This window comes from Caretta caretta, chromosome 7 (assembly GCF_965140235.1).
Source record: "Caretta caretta isolate rCarCar2 chromosome 7, rCarCar1.hap1, whole genome shotgun sequence".
Taxonomy (NCBI): Eukaryota; Metazoa; Chordata; order Testudines; family Cheloniidae; genus Caretta; species Caretta caretta.
Window position 1 is genome coordinate 1220259 of NC_134212.1, and position 20103 is coordinate 1240361.

The 20103-nt window shown below is 57.2% G+C and overlaps 2 protein-coding genes across 3 annotated transcripts in view; both read left to right on the plus strand.

Annotated features, from left to right (window-relative positions):
• Positions 1-614: 614 nt before the first annotated feature.
• CCDC71 (coiled-coil domain containing 71) lies at positions 615-13953 on the plus strand. 2 transcript variants are annotated; one of them, XM_048856476.2, is made up of 2 exons: positions 615-683; positions 5334-13953. In XM_048856476.2, the coding sequence occupies exons 1-2, from the start codon at positions 634-636 to the stop codon at positions 6577-6579; spliced, it is 1296 nt and encodes a 431-aa protein (XP_048712433.1). In that variant the 5' UTR covers positions 615-633; the 3' UTR covers positions 6580-13953. The 2 variants fall into 2 exon arrangements, with proteins under 2 accessions (XP_048712433.1, XP_048712435.1); XM_048856478.2 differs by having other exon boundaries at positions 626-683; positions 5342-13953.
• Positions 13954-19558: 5605 nt separating this feature from the next.
• The window catches only part of LOC125639428 (laminin subunit beta-2), a 58044-nt gene continuing 57499 nt past the window's right edge, over positions 19559-20103 (plus strand). The window contains exon 1 of the mRNA XM_075130171.1: positions 19559-19710. The gene's annotated coding sequence lies outside the window, so the exon portion shown is untranslated. The remainder of the gene's footprint in view (positions 19711-20103) is intronic.

A 20103-nucleotide genomic window follows, 5' to 3' on the forward strand; every position in this document is an offset into this window, starting at 1 on the left:
ATGGGGGGTCTGGGGGTGAGGTCTGGGGGGGTCAGTGGGAGGGGACTGGGGGCCGGGGGGTTCATGGGGGGGCTGGGGGCGAGGTCTGGGGGGGTCAGTGGGAGGGGACTGGGGGCCGGGGGGTTCATGGGGGGGCTGGGGGCGAGGTCTGGGGGGGTCAGTGGGAGGGGACTGGGGGCCGAGGGGTTCATGGGGGGTCTGGGGGCGAGGTCTGGGGGGGTCAGTGGGAGGGGACTGGGGGCCGGGGGGTTCATGGGGGGTCTGGGGGTGAGGTCTGGGGGGTTCATGGGGGGTCTGGGGGCGAGGTCTGGGGGGGTCAGTGGGAGGGGACTGGGGGCCGGGGGGTTCATGGGGGGTCTGGGGGTGAGGTCTGGGGGGTTCATGGGGGGTCTGGGGGCGAGGTCTGGGGGGGTCAGTGGGAGGGGACTGGGGGCCGAGGGGTTCATGGGGGGTCTGGGGGCGAGGTCTGGGGGGGTCAGTGGGAGGGGACTGGGGGCCGGGGGGTTCATGGGGGGGCTGGGGGCGGGGTCTGGGGGTCAGTGGGAGGAGTCAGGGGCTCGGGGGGGCGAGGCGCGGGCCGGGCCGGGGGCCGGAAGCGGAAGCGGGCGGCACTTCCGGCGCGCGGCGGCAGCCATGTTGGAGCGGCGGCGGCGCAGCGGCGGGTTCGGGCTCCGCGGCGGCCGGTAGGTTGGGCCGGGGCCGGGCGGGGGCGCTGCCGGGCTCCGCGCTGCCGCCCGCCGGGACCAGCCCGCCCCGCCCCGTCCCGAGCCGCCCCAGCTCTGCCCCGCCCCCAGCTCTGCCCCATTGCCCCGCCCCCAGCTCTGCCCCATTGCCCCGCCCCCAGCTCTGCCCCATTGCCCCGCCCCCTGCCCCGCCCCCAGCTCTGCCCCATTGCCCTGCCCCCAGCTCTGCCCCATTGCCCCGCCCCCTGCCCCGCCCCCAGCTCTGCCCCATTGCCCCGCCCCCTGCCCCGCCCCCAGCTCTGCCCCATCGCCCCGCCCCCTGCCCCTCCCCCAGCTCTGCCCCATTGCCCTGCCCCATTTCCCCCTCACTCTGCCCCGCCCCCCTGCCCCATATCCCACCCCGCTGCCCCACCCGGTCCCCACTCTGCCCGGCCCTCTGCCCCCGACCCTTCCGTCTGCCCCACTGCCCGGCCCCCCTGCCCCATGGCCCTGGTCCTCGGCCCTGCCCCCAGCTCTTCTGCCAGCCCCAGCCTGCTCCTCTCTTGGCCCTGCCCCCCCCCGGTCCTCCTGCCCCACCAGCCTGTCCCGCTGCCCAGCCCCCCAGCTCCTCCTGCCCCACGGCCTGGCCCACTGCTCAGTCCTGCCCCATCGTCTCCTATTTGCCCTGTCCTGGGGGCCTCCATCCTCACCCTGTCTCCCAGAGTGACCTGTTCTCCTCAGCATCTGTCTTCTGCCTTATATTCCCGAGAGACGCTCAGGCCCCTCCTCCACAGCGGTGGGCCCCCTTCCCTCAGAGGGCTCCCCATCCACCCTGTCCCCCAGGCTCACTGATGCAGTCAGTACTTGCCCCCCATGTTGTTCGTGACCCATACTCGTGCATTACAAGAACCAGAGAGTTGGCTCTGGGCCTGTGGTGAGACGGGGCGTTGGGTAGGGGTGGGAAGGATGCAGTAGCCGGGGAGGTCATTTGTGGGGAACAGGGAGCTAGGAGTGACGACCTTTCTCTTGGGCAGATGGGCCAGCTTTAAAACCTCCTGTGACACATGTTGTCTGCACCAAACACAGCCTGGTACAAGCATCGTTCCTGAGTCACGTAGTGCTGAGTGGGGGGGGCAGGAGTGTCACCAGGGGTCAGGAGCGGTTCTGGGTTCGGGCAGCTCTGGGTGGCTTTTCCTCTGGGGATACTGTCACATGCTGTTGATCCTCTTAATAATGCGAATAATTTCAAGTAGTCATAAAAAGTAGCAACAAGGCCATGAAAGAAACACATAGCGGTTCAGTGCATCTGTGACCCGCCCTGTGCTGCATACGCCCTCAGGTCAATGAGACTTTATTGGCACAACAAACTCTCCAAGTATTGCCAAAGGGTAGGAGAGTCAGAGCCTTCCAGAATCTGTTTTGGGCAGGTGTGACCTGCCCGCTGTGGGGTGTGCGCCCCACTGGAGAGCTAATCCCCTCTGCCCGCTTGTCATTATGTTCATTAATGGGTTGGTACATAGTGCCAGGCCATCCCCATCCTCTGGCTCCTCTCTCCCCAGGTCGGGCAGTTTTTCCGCATTGCTCTTTGAACAGACGTCTCTTCTGCTGCTGGATAATTGGTGGAGAGATTTTTCTCACATTTCATTGTACTCTAGACACTGAGGAGAAAGTGAATCTGTCCCACTGGCTGCACAGTCTCTTCTCTCTGGGTTCAGACTGTGCTTTGTAACAGCCAGTCTCCCCCGCCTGGAGCCTGCCTTAGCTGTGAACGCTTCACTGCAGAGTGAGTGTTGCCGGGATCTGCCGGAGCTCACTTGGCTGCTGTTTTTCATTTGTCCTTCCCAGTGGCTTGGGTGCTGATGATGTTTTAGGGACTGATTAGCTTCTTGAGCACAGTTTGGGTTCTGGATGGGAATGTGCTTCAGTGGCTGGGATACTGAGCCCAGGAAGCGCTGTTATGTTGCAGTGGATTCTCAGCCACTAGGTAGTCGATGGGTAGGCTGGGTGGAATGGGGCTGCCATGCCTAAACCCCATCTCTCTAACCTGGCTCCTGGCTACTCAAAAAGTGATGCAAATGGCTCAGTTTGAGAAGGTAGAGTCATGCAGACAATTCCTTTCACCCCCAAGCCCTGGGAGATGGCTGCTAGTTGGTGTCTGTGTAGGATGTGCTGATTAGGAATGTGCACTTCACCCTAGGAGGGAAAGTATGCAGAGCTGAGCTTTTAATGAGCATGAAATGGCAGGAGAAGCCAAGGGCAAAGAATGGCCTTGCCATAGGGAGGTTTTCAGTTGGTTTCTTTCTGTGCAGATTGTGTCTTTAAATATACCCCCTTTATGGCCTTCAGCCACATGACACAGCCTTTCTAAGAAATCTCTGCTTGCCTCTTCCAAATATCATTGGAGTTTTGAGGAGTTAACTCCTTTCCACTGATCACTCTTGCAGAATGCCAGGTTATTCACTCTGCAGAATCCTCTTTGTTCTGGAATCGTCACACGTTTTGAAGGTGTCTGAACCTGTCTCCAGGGTTTGTCTTGTTAATACTTTAAATTGCCTCTTTGTGTTTGGAGGCCTTATGTTGATGGCCAAGAGCTATTCTGGTTACTCGAGGAGTATGGATCTTTTGGGTCATTTCTCTATAGAATCATAGATTCGCCATCCCAGCGGATGCACGTGGCATCACTTGATTTATTGAGGGCATCATCTGGCATGTGGGTGAACAAACTTGGGGTTCAGCAAGAGACTGTGCTGTTGATTAGACGAGATATCATTTACATTGTATAAGTCAGTCACTTCTTAAACTTTACTTTTTATTAACATAAATATATATTAAAGTAAGAACACCTCCTGGTCTGTTTCTGTATTAAAATGGCATTTCAAAAATCCACAGTAAGGTGTGCTGGCCATCTTTGTTCTTGGTGCAGGTTCCAATTCCCAGATGACGATTGAATATTCTGCACCTTTTTCAAAACATGTTAGTGATTTTGCATCCCTCCACTGGCTCCCCATTCTCTGTCCTACCAAACACAAGCTACTTGCCTTCATGGCCTATCTCCTCCCTCCCTATCTTCTTTCATTTACTATCAGGATGTCGACCTCCATCTCCCATTGGCCCGTGAGGTCAGCCTCCATTGCCTACACATGCTTTCTCTGCGCTGCCCCTCATGCTTGGGAGGAGCTCCCTGTAACACCCCCTCTCCCCTCCCCAAGCTATTTCATTATCCACCTTCAAACCCCTCCTTAACCTCTCCTTGGCCACGAGACCTACACACAAATGGACTGCGGTTTGGCTGTTGATTTGCGGAGACCACTGCTGATCATGCTGACCCATATTGTCTCACTGTTCCCTTGTGCTCCTTGTCTGTCTAGATCCTTCGGCTGGGTCTCATTTTATAGTTGGATTAGAAGCTTTTTGGGGCAGGGCCCATCTCTGTGGTCCATGACTAGGGCTCCCAGGTGCTCTGGTAATAAAAATAATGATTCTGGAAGGGGGTTGCGGATGTGAGAATACCTGTGGAATCTATCTGAGGTGGTAGTCTTTGAAGGGAATGTTTGAGAACACTGAATTCCACTTTCTTACTGGTTCGAGAGGTGTCTCAGCAGCTACAGGTTTTACCAACTCTTCACTTTTTACCGCATTTGTCAGCCTTTAATTGCCATTTCCAGCATAGAATCAGCCTGTTGCGTCCGTGTTGGCTTCAGCCTGCTGGCCTAGTGTCACATGACTTTAGTTACCTTCCAGTTCCAGCACAGTGTTCTGCCATGATGGCTCCTTTCTGGGGGTGTGTCCTGTACTCAGCTGTTATCTCCGTTCCCCCAGGGTAGGTAGCTGAGTGCTGCTAAAGGTAATATCAGGGCTGGCCGTCAGCCCCATGTGCGCAAGCCTCCAGTGGGTTAGATTTCCTACCTCATAGCTGGGTTTCTGTTGTGGTTTCTTGCCTCAGTGAAAAGCACTTTTGTATCGTCTTTGCGGAGTGAGCATCCTTGGATGAACAACGGTTTGTGTGACAGCAAATTGCAGACGACTGTATAAACAGGGGAATAGTAGGAAGTAGGAGGAGGGAGGGAGGTCACACTGCCTTTGTCTGTGGCACTAGTGAGAGCACTACTGGAATAGGATCCAATTCTGGTGTCCGTACTTCAGAAAGGTTGTTGAAAAACTGGAGCAGAGAATGGTCAGAGGGTTGGAAGAAACATGGCTTATAGTGAGAGACTTAAGTAGCTCAGTCTCTTTAGCTTACTGAAGAAGATGCTGAGATGGCTTGATCCTGGTCTGTAAGCGCCGAGGCAGGGAGAAGATTTCTGTAGCAGAGAGCCCTTTGATGTAGCTGACAAAGAGCAGAGTGAGCCAGTGGCTGCAGGTTGAAGTGTGAGACTGAAGATAAGGTGCACGTGTTTAATCATTGGAACAGCTGCCCTAGCAAGTGTGGTGGGTTCTCCGTCACTTGAAATCGTCACACCGAGCATGGCTGGTTTTCTAAAAGAGATGTGGCAGTTAATCCCAAATGATTAGTCTGGACGCGTGAATCCCTTGGTGAGGTTCTCTGGCCTGGGTTACGCAGGGGGTCAGACTAGATGGTCACTGGCATCTGGAGGGTTCTCCGTAGCCTTCCCTTAGAGGCATGGAGATTGGTGTTTGGGTTGCGCTAACTGTCTTCTCTTTCTCTTTGAGGTGTCCAGCGTTGGTTTTCAAGGAATTTGGACCTATTGGAAGCTCCTACTACCCTAATGCCATGAATATTGAGGTGAACAATGTGGAAGAAAAAGCTGTCCACTCTTGGTCAAGAATCTCTTCTGCAGGACAGAAAGCCCTGGAGGAAGCCCTCCGAGTCTTCAACCCCATGTCCAAGGACCTTTCAGACACCGAGACCCAGCTGGTGGCCTTTCTCCAAGGCCTCAAGGAGGAAGGCCACCAGCCCACAATCTTAAGGAGCAAGGATGTGTATGGGTACAGCTCCTGCACGGCGGCTACTCCCAGCCAGACACTCGAGAGCACACAAGACAGTTCAAGCACCGGCGCTGCTGTCTCTGACTGTAAAGCTCCGGTTAGAAGCCCTGCAGCGACAGCAGAGATTCCTGGGACACTTGCGGGGGTTTCAGTCCGCTCTCCTGACGTCCGCACCAAGCCTGTCTCAAAAGGTAGTTCCACAAACCTGCTGCTGAACTCATTGAAAGAGACACGGTCAGGCACATCGAAGGCCTCAGCAATGGGCTTCCCAGCTAATATGTACCCTGACGTGTATCCAGCCATGAGACTCTCTGTCGTTCTAGAAGCCTTGGTCCCACTGAAAGCCACAGCATCCTGTTTGGAGTCCAAATTCAAACCAGGGCATCTTGGAATCTCCCCCTCGGACCTGAAGCTCCTCAAGGCATCGGGTGCCTCGAGGCAGAACGCTAAGCTACCCTCGGGGCAGTTAGACCCCAAAGGCTATAAACACGTAGTTAAGAAAGCGCCAGAATCTCCCGCTCTAGCTGTAACACTTCTGAAGGGAACTAAAGGTGGGGTGCTAAAGGAGAGTAATGCTTGCAAAGCATCTGGAATCCTGAATGGCAGGATTACAGGTAGCTCATCTCAGTGTTGCAGTGGGGGGTCACAGTCCAAGGCCTTTAAAAATAAAGCCAAGGAAGTTCCAGTGGGGAGAACTGAATGGAAAGACAGCAGTAGTCAGGAACCTGTTGGGCAGAAAAGGAAAAGAGCCGAGGAGGCGAAAGAAGCACCACAGAAGAAGAAGAAAAATGCCATGAATAAACCTGAACTAGGTCAGAGCACTTTGAACCTGCTGAGATCCCGGGCCATTAAGGTGGACAGCTCGTCATCAGACGATGAAGTGAGGCGGAGAGCACAGAAGATCCTTAGGGTTAACCTGTCCCCTGTGATCAAAATTCAGCCATTGTCCCCCTCTCACAATGTCCCCTGAGTTCCTTCCTTCCTTTTGTCACTTTTCTCTTAAATGCATAAGTGTGAACCAGCTGCCAGGCTGTGGAAATATGTAAGAGCCACTTCCATTCTCTAGTGTCCGGCAACAGTATCACACCCGGTACCTGCAGACTTTGGGCAGCTTGCTCCACGGCTGTTGCTGGCTGCCTGGTGACATTCTGCAGAGTTGGACTGCACGAGTACAAACCCATGTTTAGAAATACAGGACAATGACTCCCAGCCCCTGTGGTGAGCTGAGCGAAGCCAGGTGCTAGCGTTCTGTGCTGTGCTTTTCTGAACGTGGTGGAGCGTACGTCTGTGCAGTGGGGAGCGCGTGACTTTCTCATGACGTTCATGCACTGTGATATTTTGTTCTTTTTCAAGCTGTACATTTATTGGTTTTATTTTGATCAAATTTTATAACTTTATTATATATCTATATATCTATACACACACAATGCCCTGGCACTGTCTGAAGACACATTTCCTCCGCCCCTCTGGATTTTGGTTCCATACCTTTTTTTTTTACCTGCCCGTCAGTCAGTTTTTTGTCGAAAGGTGCCAGGGTTTCTTTCCCATCATCAGTGTTGTTACCCGTCTGTTCTGGGCTCTCTTGAGAAGCTCAGAAGCAGGCAGAATTATAGCCACACATTTGTCTCTGGAAACACCATGCCGGATGGAGACTTACCAGCTCGTAGATGAGTTTAGGTCTATCCTGTTCAGATGACCTCTTCAAAGAAAATGGAAAGTAGGGGAGGGCTGATTGGGCTGTTAGCGCTGAGTCTGTCTGACGGCTTTCTGGGTGCCGCCCACCTTTCGCTATTAGCAGAAACGCTAAACGCTTCCTGCGGGTTTGCTTCCAAAGAGCACCACGGGAAAGGTGCTGTTATGCCCTGTTTGTTAACTTAAAAAATGAATTTGTGGCTGGTTGTCGACCCAAGATCTGGGGCTGCCAATCCACGGATACTTGTTATTTCCTGGCCAGACTGTCACCACTTGCGTGCTGCTGAACATTGCAGTGACCTTCGGGTTTGGTCGAGAACTCGCCCACTGTGATTCTGAATGTATCGAGTGTTTGCTAACGTTCTGCTGGCTCCAGTGGAATGGGTATGGATGAGAACCAGAGCGCAGCAGCAGCAGGTTCATAAAACGAGTTTCCAGCAATTTTTTTAACATTTCAAGAGAATACAGTATTAGTTTCTGGGGAGTGGTTTGCGCGGGGTTAAGCCACTGTATATTTATTTCTCATCCTGGATTTCAGATTTGCCAGCTCTTCTGGGATTTTAGGGTGGTGATCTGCTGCAGGGTATAAAATCTTTCTCTGCATAGAGTCTCCGTGCTTAGTTCTGTGTTCAGGGGAGCATGAGAAAACAAGGGGTAGGTGCCTCCTTCCCTCCTCACTGGGAGAGTCTGGCAGGTACGGGCTGGGAATATGCTAATCGCACTTGCTGTTGCATTGCTGGGTGTGATCTGAGGGCAGAGCCTTCACTGGTTACTGTTGGTTCTACGTTTTGCTGTTGGAAGCGGACTGCCAATTGCATGTGAACTATTGTAAAATTCCAGCTGTCAGTGCTGGAGGGGGTGTGACCATCGCCCTGCACAGAGAGACAGCCTTCGTCATCTCGCACTTGACGAGCAGGGCGTCTTGATCCAGAGACCATAAAAACTGAAAGGGACATTCTCCCCCCTTCTCCGGAGGAGAGTTGATCCAAAGTGCTGAGGCTGTTTGTGGGAGGTCCCCACCTCTCGCTCCTGGGAATGTGTCTCCTCTCCTCCAGGAGGCCCTGGGTTGTTAACACAAGCAGGCCAGAAGGTCGCACCTTTCTTGCCTGCAGGGACAAGCTGGGCATCCAGTGAGGGAGCAGCATGTTAAGCCGTAGTGACAGGCCGCAGCAGGGGGTGTCAGAGATGCTCCTCTGCCTGCAGCACCAACTGGACGCTGGGGCCTGATTTCCCTTTCCCTTGTGCCAGTGAAATCAGGCTTTTCCAGCTCCCCCAGCCTTTTGCCAGCTGATGCCTAGAGCACCTTCCGGGAGGTTGGGATGGGTGGGCTTTGGGGGCTCCCATGTGCTGCGTGTTACCGTGGATTCAGCCACCCCAGGCCATCGAGTGCAGTGTCCCACCTGGCGTAGCAGCTCAAACCGCTGGCTGGCTCCGCTGATCTGCTCTTCCACTTCGCACGGCGGCTCATAGCTGTTGCTTCCTTGGAAAGCCAGCACCTGGGAATTTGTGGAGCACCCTCCCAGCCCCACAGCAGTCACTCTGTCGTGAGTTGCTAGCTGCTAATGCCATTGCTGGCCAGGTGCTCACTCCACCGTAGTGCGTGCCCTTCAGTGGCTGCCCCGGGTTGGCTATAGGATGGAAATGTTTCCTTTTCACTCTTTGTTTTCACAGTCCTTGTGTTTCAATTTTGCAAAGTGTTCCCATTGCAGGAGTGGCACTGGGTGAGCAGGGGCTGTTTGATCACTTACCAGACCTGGCTCGTCTTTCCCATTTCCCTCCCTTCCCTCTGCTCAGCTCCTTCCCCATTTTTCAAGCAGGCTGAGAAATAACCTGCCCTCCAGTGAATCTTCCCAGTCTTGAGTGGGCTCTGGGTCGCTGCCTTACCCAGTGCTTCATTCCTCCTTTTCTCTCCTCTCTAAAGACAGGTTTCAGAGGAGCAGCCGTGTTAGTCTGTATCCGCAAAAAGGAAAGGAGGACTTGTGGCACCTTAGAGATAACCCATTTATTTGAGCATAAGCTTTCGTGAGCTACAGCTCACTGTCCACTGAGTGCCTCCGTTGCAGTGAGCTGCAGCCCACGGAAGCTGATGCTCAGATAAATGGGTTGGTCGCTACGTTGCCACAAGGCCTCCTGTTCTCTGCTCTAAAGGCACTGAAGGGTTATTTCCTGTTTTAGCCTTAGATTCGCTCACCATGCAGATTAGGAACCTGCGGAGGTGAGTTCAGCTCCCATTGAAGCCAATGAGAAATGCACCTGCTTATACCCAGGGCTGAATCCAGGCCTAGGTCCTCTCTCTATAGGTGAGCAGCTGTGTGTTACCCCCTGCAGCACTCTGCTGCCTGCCTCCCCACATCACTCAGCTCCCGAAATCTTTGCCATGTCCCTGAGGCAGCTCATGCTTCTCTCCCACACTGCGACTGCGCACGTCAAACGGGGCTTGTTGCCTCCACACTCCTGGGCCTCCCCGCTCGTCGCTTCAGAGTTCCTACAGTGTGTGGAAAAGGGGGTCCGCCCAGGTTCCTGGGAGAGCTGGAGGTCGCTGTGGCTCTCCGCTTGGTTCGTGTGCCACTAGTCGGTTGTGTGTGTCAGCGATAGGCACTGAAATACGTTCTTCCTGCCCAGAATCCAGCAGGGCAGGTGTCTGAGCTCGCGAGGGTCTTCGTGGGCAGAGATGGCAGTGCAGTGGAGTGTTCAGGGGCTTGGTCCAGTGCAGGTGGGGAGTGCAGATACCCCACTCGCCAACCCCTTCCCTTCATTGTTTCAAGGGGGGGTGCAGACAGAATGCAGCTCCATGCCACGGGTTGTTACTGTGATAGCCCCTGGAGACCTGTCTGCACGGAGCCCCCTTGTGAGGGTGCTGCCCAGACAGTGCTGGACTTGAGAGTATGGGCTCTTCCTTCCCACCACCGCCCAGGAGAGGAGGCATGGCCTTTTACAGCTTTGTTGTGTGCCCTTAGGCCTGGGGATAATCCTTTCCTGCCCATAGGGGCTGGGTTGGCACAGAGGTGTAAGGGCCTGTAGGATCGTTCTTACTGATTGATTGGCATTTCGGGCAGACCCGAAATGTGTACGCAGCCAGGGAGCTGGGGTGGCCACAGGGTCATATCTGGAACCGAGCCAGTAAATGCAGAATGCGTTGCCCTGCAGAGCTCGGCACAGGTTGTTTTCAGTCTGTTTTGTATAGGTCCTCCAAGTGCCTAGTCTGGCGGTACTGTTCCTGGGTACCGGCAAAGCCGTGTGCTCAGCACTGCTTGTTCTGTGTGGATTAATGCTACCAGTGTTCTCATGAGGGCTGCAGAGGGCTGTCCGTAACCACGTTCCGGGGGTCATTTCCTCTCTGACTTACCTGCCAGCCAGGAGTCAGAGTTCGTGTTTCACCCACCTGAGTTGGCTGCACCAGTCACAAGTGACCCAGGACAGGGGCCCCTGCGCTTCCTTCTTTGTGGTAGGTGTTAGCGAGGCCATCAGTTCTTGCAGGGAAAGCAGCTACCTGAGCATGTGTCTGCGCAGGTCAGTGAAGGAGGGGCGGGGGTCTGATTTTCAGACGTTTGGTTGAAAATCTGCTGTTAATGAGCAGAAATTTTAAGGCAAAGGTGTGTTGTGACCAGGCTGCATCTTCCTGCCTCTAGTTCCAAGGAGAGGAATTTCTCCTTTGCTCCCTCTCTGCAAACCATGTTGTATGGTGTCGCTGGCAGAGACCCGCTGTGTGCTCCACCCCAGAGGTGGCTGCAGGAGTGACCCTGGTATGTAATCTCTAGAGCACTTTGCTGTGCAAAACGAAGGGATGATTTTGTAACTATTTCAATTGTGTAGCCCACCCTGTAGCGTGCCGTGTCCTGACCCTGTTGGTGGCTGGAGGGGAGGCGTCCGTGGAGTGGTGGTTAGTGGCTGAGCACTAGCAGAGTGCATGTAAATGGCCGTTGTCTGAACGCTTCTCAGAACAGGCCCTTGATGAAGGTGACGCTTCAGGCTGGATTGATCTGTCTTTGCCCTACATTCCAGGATGTACCAGCTCGGCTCCTGACACCCCGCTCAGTGCCTCGCTCTCCCTGGAGAGATCTCGCCTTGGTACAAATCCAGACTGTTACATGCATTTGTTTGGCTGGGTTTCTGGTTCTTCCTGGTGGGCTCGAGGGGGATGGTTGGCAAACACCTCTTCTGTTGGTCTGGTTTACCTCAGTGACAGCATTGGCTTTGTGGCACAGCTGCTGGCTGCCGTTCTGTGCCCAGAGCGAAGTAAATCGTGGCCCCGGGGAAATGAGCATGTGTGCACCCCAGAGAAGGCAGAGGGGAAAGCAGCATGGGCAGGAGGTACCGGTCAGTGTTAGCTGCCTGATGTAAACAGAGCTAAGCAGTGCTGTGGCGGGGCTCTTCCTCCCGAGCGTTCTCCAGCACTTCCTCCTGGGTGGCGGAGACTGCACCTTCAGTCACAAACAGTGCTCGAGAGGCGTCTCCCCGGCCCAGCCTGAGGGTGGGAACGGGCACTTGGGGAGACCCTTTGCATATTTATCTGAGCATAGAAGTAAGCAGCATTGTAGGCCCTTCGCTTCAGGGTGTGAGGGTCTGATCCAGCAGCTGTGCTGGCCCGGGGAGCTGCAAGTTTGAAATCTAGTCAGTGGGAGTCCTGTGCCAAGTGTGGTTTCCCATAACAGGCTCCTGCTTTAGTGTTTTCGCTCCCCAGTGGGTGTATGAAAACCCTCACGAACCGGGCCAGCCGCTGCCTGGATGCCGAGTGCAGGGCCATGCACACAGTCCATGCCTGGGGAAAGAGGAAAATGTTTTCTTCTCCCCTCTCTGTAGCACTGGGGGGGGACTCTCCATTCACCAGCACAAGCCTTATTTCCTGGAGAAGTGAGTGTGTTCATTGTGCAGGATTTAAAGTGATGCTGATGTCTGCGACCCCTGTGGTCTGGGGGAGATGCCTTCCAGCAGCTAGAGACTATGCCCTATGGCAGATTGTCCCCTACCCCACTGTTCCTCTTCCCTTTGGGTGCCGCCGTGTCTCTTGCTGAGCTGTGCTGGACGGGTCCGAGGGGCCGTGACTGCTGGCGAGGGAGAGGAGCACGGTGCACCGGGCCGGCTTGGAGAAGGGGCTGAGTGCTGTGCCCCTAGGAGGTGCTCAGCCTTGCTGGGAGGGCAAAGCACCAACCTCTGGGTCTGTGTGTGTAACAGCAGCTTACAAAGCCGGCGCCCTGGCCCTGAGCTCTGCTGGGGCAGTGCCCGGTGCTGCCGAGGGGGAGGAGCTGGGATTAAGGGAAACCCAAGAAGCTGGCTGTGTGTGGCTGGCAGGCCTGTTTGGCTTCTGTACATGGCGTGTGCTTCTGGGGGATTGAGCTCAGCGAAGGCTGTGGAGCACCAGAGAGCTCTCAGATGCGTAGCCCTTTCCAGACAGTTTTCCCTTGAGTGGATCGGGCCTTGTGGATTCTGGGCTGTGCCGTGGAGGGGCGGCTGGGGGCATTGCTCAGGTTTGGGTTCCGTCCTCCCTCGCTTTGCAGCGGCAGGGGGGCTGATGTGACTCTTGTCTCTGCAGCGCTCGTGGCCCAGAGCCCTGCCCGGGCGGTGCCGATCCTTCCGATCGACAGCATGAGAAAGAGGAGCGCATCTCGTCCGAGCATGAGCATCCAAAGGAAGTTCCCCGAAGGCGGTAATTAGCCCTTGCCCTGAGGAGTCCCTCAAAGGCCTTATTATCCCCAAGCCTATCCCTCTTGTGGTGTCTTAATGATCCCGTTCAGTTCCTGTAGCAGCGCACAGGTCTCCACGGAGGGCGTCTGGGGCCTTCCCGGGGCAAAGCCGGGTGCGCAGTGCTGCAGTGACAGAGAAGGCGCCGTACAGCCACAGCCTTGCTCCGAACCACCTCTCCCGACCCCAGGGGCACAGACGGGAATACAGAGCACTGGGAAATACGCCTCCTGCCACAGCTCGCAAGGGATGCCAGTTGGCACCTGGAGTTTACCAAGCGGTGCAGTTAGTGTCGTGTCTGGAGAGACGCTGGCATCCCCTCTGCCTGTAGTGTCCTGCTGCAGCATTTCCGATGGGCGCTATTCACAGAGCCGTGGGATAGCGGGACACGGGGAGACTGCTGCCTGTGAGCTGGGAACTGTTCTTCATTGCCCAGCAGCCTTGGGAGAGAACTGGTCTCCTTCCGTTGCTGCAGCGTGACTAGCCTGCTTCTGCTTGGACTGGAGCCACCAGCTTTGCCATGGATCTTCTCTTTGGGTGTGAATTCAACAGCCCTGTACCAGCAGAGTGCTAGTCCCCAGAGCGAGCGGGCCTTTTCCTGCCAGCGGGTTTTGTCCCGGGCCTGCCGCCCCTGCTGTCAGCTTGGGAGCGGGATCGTCTGCAGGAGGGACCCCAAGTGCTGCTTATGTTGTGAATCTGAAACAACTGGCCCCCTTGTGCCGGGAGTGAACTTTCTACCCTTTGGTGTGTGTGTGGAGTGTTTCTGCCGCGCGGTCAGTGGTTTGCTGGGCTCGCTGTGTATCTTCGGAAGGCTGTTCAGTGAAGGGCAGTGGTCGTGTTGTCCCACTCTTATGAGGCAACTGGCCAGAACCAAACTGTCTCTTTTTCTTAAATGAAGTGAACTTTTTGTTATGAAATACGAGCAGGCGATCTGGCCCTGCCGTCCTTCAGTAAAATGGTGCTTCAGAACCCAGCCAGCTGCGTCCGGCTCCTCTTTGGGCCCTTCCTTGCCCTTGGCCAGGCTGCTGCTGTTGGTGGTAATGACTAACACATTGTCAGGTGAACGGGGCAGAGCCTCGGGTGTGATTGGCTGCTGCACGGGGCTTGATTCTCTAACACTCAGCATTACGAGCCCTGCTCCCCTTGGCACCGTGTAGCAGCGTCAGCCAGTCCAACACCATGCACCCAAAGAAACGCAGCATCTTGTCCTGGCCTCACCAACAGCTCATTGACTTTTCTCTCTCTTGCAGCGACCATGAAGGCCCGAGGTGCCTGGCCGGGCAGGCCCAGGTGTCCAGGATGTACTGTCCAGGAATTACTCTGCAAGGGAAATGTTCACAGTGATGTGTTACAATGTCACTGTCCTGCCAGGAAACCAGGAGTGGCCAGGTGCAGGAGCCAGGGAAGGACGCTAGGGCTTCCAGTATTCCCCCTTCCTGACAGTTAGGACGCTGCTCCCCAGGGCAGGAGCTGGGAGGGGCTGTGCCATACGGGGCTTGTCTGTATGCCTTCCTCCATCTGTTCAGCTTCCTGCACTGGGCGCCGGCTCTGCCTCTGCCATCACAGCCCACCTCTAAAAGGGGTTGGGGGAGGTGCTCCCCCTTGGCTTCCCTGGGAGCAGCGGGGTTGGAACTCTCGAGCCATGGTCCCGGGTGGCTCTGTTACCTCTGTGCTGTGGCTGAGGAAGGCAGCAGTCCCACCCCTGCACAGTACCTTGCCTTTGTCAGCACTGAATTTCATCTGCCATTCTCTTGCCTGGCCACCTAGCAGAAGGGGGCCCAGCTCCTGACTGGTGCAGAGGACTGAATTTTCGAAGATGGAGGCCCTGGCTGGTGTTAGGGTGACCAGACAGCAAGCGTAAAAAATCGGGTTGGGGGGGTATTAGGAGTCTATATAAGAAAAAGATCCAAAAATCGGGACTGTCCCTATAAAATTGGGACATCTGGTCACCCTAGCTGGTGTAGACATGCCCGTTCCCGAGCCTGTACATTTGTTGGATAGTACGTGCAAAGCCAGGAACCAGCTGCATGTGAACAGCGAGGTGATGGGTATTTGGGGGGGTTCCCCGGTTGCATGTGCAGTCCTGGCTGTGCTTTCACCTGCCCCTCGTCCTGCTCCTGGGCCTTTGCTCGGAGCGAAACTGCCCTGTTCCTCTGCTCGCTCCCCAGGAGAACTGCAGGGTGGATGCAGGATTGTCAGACTCCGAGGTAAAAGCCAGGGGCAATCCAGCCCTACTTGTGGCCCTTGGTGGACCTGGGAGTCCAGGTGTGCTTTCCCTGAGCTGGGATGGGAGCTGTTACCATGAAGTCCTCCAAGGACCTCAAAATGGGGGCAGTCTGGGGTTTCTGGACCTGCAGCATTTGGGTTTCTGCATGAGAAGCCCCATTATGTCCTGGTTCATCTCCCTTCCCTTGTCCTCCTGGACTCCTGGGCCCTTCCCCCTCTGCTCTTTCCTTCTCCAGACTCAAGCCCTTTGGTCCTGATCTGCTGCAGCACTGGCCTGGGGAATGGAGCAGGGTCCTCCTAAGCCCTCTCTGCAGGCTGCAATAGCAGCAGCTGCTGATAAAACAGCCAGGTGTGGCCTTGGATTTACACTCCCACCAGAAAGGGAAAGAAACCACCGCTCCCCTCCCGCATTCCCAGGAGCACTTTTCCCCAGGCCAGCTGCCCATCACTGCTCTGCAGCCGCCCTTACCCCTGGGTCACACACGCAACCCAGCTGCACTGGTGTCAGCAAACGGAGCAGGGTGGGAAAGGGTCCCACCACAGAGGAAGAAATAAGGCAGCTCTCCCTGGAGACTTGCGGGCGAGGACTGCAGAGCATTTCCCTGAGCTCTGGATGAAACGTAGGAAGGAGGGTTATCCCTGTGCACATAAACTGCTCTGTGTCCCCCAGCCCCCAGGGAATGGAAAGCAGAGAGCAGCTCCCCTGGTTGTATCTAGCTCTTCCCGATCCCTGGGTCTTGTGTCCGTGGGGATGGGCCGGGTGCCATGTTTTTACTCTTCTGCTAGCTGGTGCCAGCAGCCGCAAAAGCCAGGTTCAGTGTGCAGGGGTTCCTCTTAGCAACACACACCAGCAAAAGCTCGAGCCCCTGCCCCGTACGGTGGGTTCCACCGTCCCCAGGCAGCTTGGGGAGACCCCACCCTCTCTCGCATGCACTGAGCCTGTGGAGAACCAGAGAAGTTTTATTAAAAGGGAACAAACCCAGCATCAATTTGGCAAACTGCAACAGCTCAAAAGCACGTGGCCAGAAGTAACATCCGCCCCCACACTGAGTGCCTTGGGCTGTGTCCTCTGCCTCAGTTTCCCACCTGGCAGTGTGACAGTCCAGCAGACGAAAGTCCCTTTAACGTGGCAAGCCGCTGCCCCCCACTCACAGTTGGTGGTGCAAAGTCAGCCAAGGCCCAGAATTCAGGGGTGCGTCACAGCAGGTCACCTCCCACCCCTAACCGGGGGATGAGCAATGCCACACGCTCTCACTGCCTGCAGCCCTGCGGTTTCACCACGGAGCCCAGGCCGTAGCCATTTCACTGGGGAGTGGGGACCCTGCAGCTAGCACAGACCCTGCGTTCATCTTTCAATGCAACGCTGTCCCCTCTGCAGCTCTCCAGCTCAGCCCCCGAACCTCTCAATGGAGTCTGACCAGCTCAGCCTTTAAACAGAGGGCGGGAGGGTCAATGAGCAACTAGGACTTGTTAAGCAGCATCATGTCACCAGGTGGGAGCCCCCCCGACCCCTTTGGTCTGGGCTGCTGTTCCGGGGGCCTCACGAAACGCCACTCAGACCCTGCTTCCAGCTGTCGGTGCCTGCACACGCTGAGCCGGGAGCCGGGGCCTTCCCCTTCAGCACGCTTCGCTGGTGGACTGCCGAGGAGTCTCAAGTAGGTCCTGGCTTGTGGCATAGCTGCCCCCCCCTTGGCAGGGGGTCTGTTTCAGGCTCCTCTAAGGTACCCTGGTGGGCTGGGGGGGGGCTCCAGTCAGCGTGGCTCCAGATCACTGGTGACCCCCCGGAGAGCTTCCCCAGACAGGGGGCCCGTGCTGGGCAGTGCCCGGCCTGCTGGGGCCCCATCCTGGCAGGCCTGGTAGCAATGCTGGCAATCATCCCTGCCTGTTGCGGTGCTGGGCAGCCCGGATTCCCGGGAGCCCTGGCCTGGCCTGGTGGGGCTGGGGCCCTGGCCACCGGGGGAGCTGGGCCCAGCCGGACCTGCGGCCGGTCAGCATAGAAAAGGAGCAAGGCACCCGCTGGCTGGCAGAGCTGCCGGGGCAGGGGTAGGAGGTGGAACTTGTTCCCGGGAGCATGTGGCTGAAATGAAGCCGAAGGCTGAGCACAGAGGCCTGCCTGGCTCTGGGGTGTCCCGCGTCCCCCCGTCCTGGGCTGGGGACGGGCTGGCAGCCCAGAACCAGCCCTCCCGCCCACAGCGGTCCCTGCTCCAGACAGCCAACAGGGGTCAGCGTGAGCCTGGGCTATGGCTCTGCAGCCCCATTTCTCTGCCCCCCGCAGTGTCCCCCCAGCAAGCCCTGGCCGTACGGGGCTCTGAGGAGCCGGCTGGTGGGGGCCTGGCCGCAGCCCAGGGTCAGCAAGAGGGGCTGGACCCACAGTGTGTCCTTATTACCTCCCCGCCATGTGGGGTCAGCCCAGCCCCCCTTCCCTCCCTGACCCCAACGCTCCTGGCCAGTGCCCTGCCCACCCCCTGGTGCCCACCCCCTGGTGCCCACCAGCCCCCTGCCCCGCAGGCTCTGCTGCCCAGTCATCCGGGCGGGAGGAGATGGTGGTGCCATGGCAACCCTTGCACAACAGGCCGGCACCGCGGGGCCTGCAGGTGAGATGCGCCCAGTGACTGCGAGCCAGGGCCCGGGGGCCACCAGGACCTCGCCATGGGGGGGGCTGGCTCTCCCCACTCCCCAGCAGAGCCTGGGTCCCTGTGTGCTGAGGTGCAGCTCAGAATCCAGGGGAGATGGGGGGCTGAGTGCTGGGGTGAGGCGGGGGGCAGGGAGCCGTGACTGTGATGGGGATGGGGTGGGGCCCAGTGAAGGGGGGGAACCATGGCAAAGGGTTTAGCTCCCCATGTCACGGAGTCCCTGGGCAATGCTCTGGAACTGCTCCCCATGAAGCCAGGCAGGACTCTGGGGCAGTCTCCTTTCTGGGAGCAGCCTGTCTGCAGGACACACAGCTCACCCGGCTCCACCTTCCTGGGTCTGACCTCGAAGCATTCAGCCTCCTCTGCCCCTCCGTGCGCTTCCCCCAGCGAGTCCGCCCAGACGGGGCTCCTGGGGAAGCCAGAGGGTCCTGCCCCCCAGCTCCGCAGTCAGACGTGACTCTCAGCCAGCCAGTAAAACAGAGTTTATTAGACGACAGGAACATGGTCTAAAACAGAGCTTGTAGGTGCAGAGAACGGGACCCCTCAGCTGGGTCCATTTTGGGGGGCAGTGAGCCAGACAACCACGTCTGCCCTTCACTCCATGTCCCAGCCAGCCCCAAACTGAAACTCTCCAGCCCCTCCTCCCCTGGGCTTTGTCCCTTTCCTGGGCCAGGAGGTCACCGGATTCCTTTGTTCTCCAACCCTTTAGCTCTCACCTCGCAGGGGAGAAGGGCCCAGGCCATCAGTTGCCAGGAAACAGGGTGTCGGCCATTCTCTGTGTCCAGACCCCTGCACACACCTGCCCTCTAGGGCACTGCAATGATCATACACCCTTACTCCACCCCCAAGATACTTAAGAACTGCCTAGGGGAAACTGAGGCACCCCCACACTATTCAGAGGAAACATTAAGAACAGTTCCACTTCGTCATACCCCATCCGGGGGTCTCCTCTGCTCCTCGCCCCTCCCCCTCTGTTCTAGTGGAGTCCCAGTGGTGGGATGTGACAAAGTGGGGCTGTTCTTAATGTTTCCTCTGAATAGTGTGGGGGTGCCTCAGTTTCCCCTAGGCAGTTCTTAAGTATCTAGGTGGTGGGATGGGGGTGTATTATCATTGCAGAGCCCTAGAGGGCAGGTGTGTGCAGGGGTCTGGACACAGAGAATGGCCAACACCCTGTTTCCTGGCACCTGATGGCCTGGGCCCTTCCCCCCTGCGAGGTGAGAGCTAAAGGGTTGGAGAACAAAGGAATCCGGTGACCTCCTGGCCTGGGAAAGGAACAAAGCCCAGAGGAGGAGGGGCTGGAGGGAGTTTCACTTTGGGGCTGGCCGGGACATGGAGTGAAGGGCAGACGTGGTTGTCTGGCTCACTGCCCCCCAAAATGGACCCAGCTGAGGGGTCCTGTTCTCTGCACCTACAAGCTCTGTTTTAGACCATGTTCCTGTCATCTAATAAACCTTCTGTTTTCCTGGCTGGCGGAGAGTCACGTCTGTCTGCGGAGTTGGGGGGCAGGACCCTCTGGCTTCCCCAGGAGCCCCGCATGAGTGGACTCGCTGTGGGAAGCGCACGGAGGGGCAGAGGAGGGTGAATGCTCCGAGGTCAGACCCAGGAAGGTGGAAGCTGGGTGAGCTGTGTGTCCTGCAGACAGGCTGCTCCCAGAGAGGAGACTCCCCCAGAGTCCTGCCTCGCTTCGTGGGGAGCAGTTCCAGAGCATCGCCCGGGGACTCCGTGACACGGGGGCACCAGGTGTCCGGCCCCATGGAGGCAGCACCCAGCAGCCAAGCCCCCTGCAAGGGGAGCAAGAGCCAGAGGCTGCAGGGGATCGAGGAGGAGCCCCTGGCCAGCCCCCCGCCGGACTATCGGCAGTACCTGTACAGGTGAGCGAAGGAGGGGAGCCCCTCCCCAGGGGAGCCCTGCAGGCGTTGGCAGAGTGGGCTGGGCTCACCCCATGGAACAACCAGCCCAGTGCGGCCCCAGAGGAGATGCCAGGTGCCCTGGCAGGGCCGGCACCATGGCTGCTTGGGCACTCGTGGGCACCAGCCGGGCAGGGACGTGGTGGGCTGGAGCCTGAGTGGGGTGGGCCAGATCCTGGGTGGATTCCGGGTGGGTTAGGTCCTGAATAGGGTGGGCCATGGCAAACTGGGTGGATCCTGGGCCTGGGCGGGGGGTGGCACATACCCATCCTGGGTGGGGGCAGGCAGGACGAAGGGGGTGTGACGAAGTGGGACTGTTCTTAATGTTTCCTCTGAATAGTGTGGGGGTGCCTCAGT

Bases quoted from the DNA above. Each gene is read 5' to 3' on its own strand.
- CCDC71 (XM_048856476.2), top strand. From the start codon at position 634: ATGTTGGAGCGGCGGCGGCGCAGCGGCGGGTTCGGGCTCCGCGGCGGC. The intron at 684-5,333 runs GTAGGTTGGGCC...TTTCTCTTTGAG, and splicing joins TTCGGGCTCCGCGGCGGCCG to GTGTCCAGCGTTGGTTTTCA.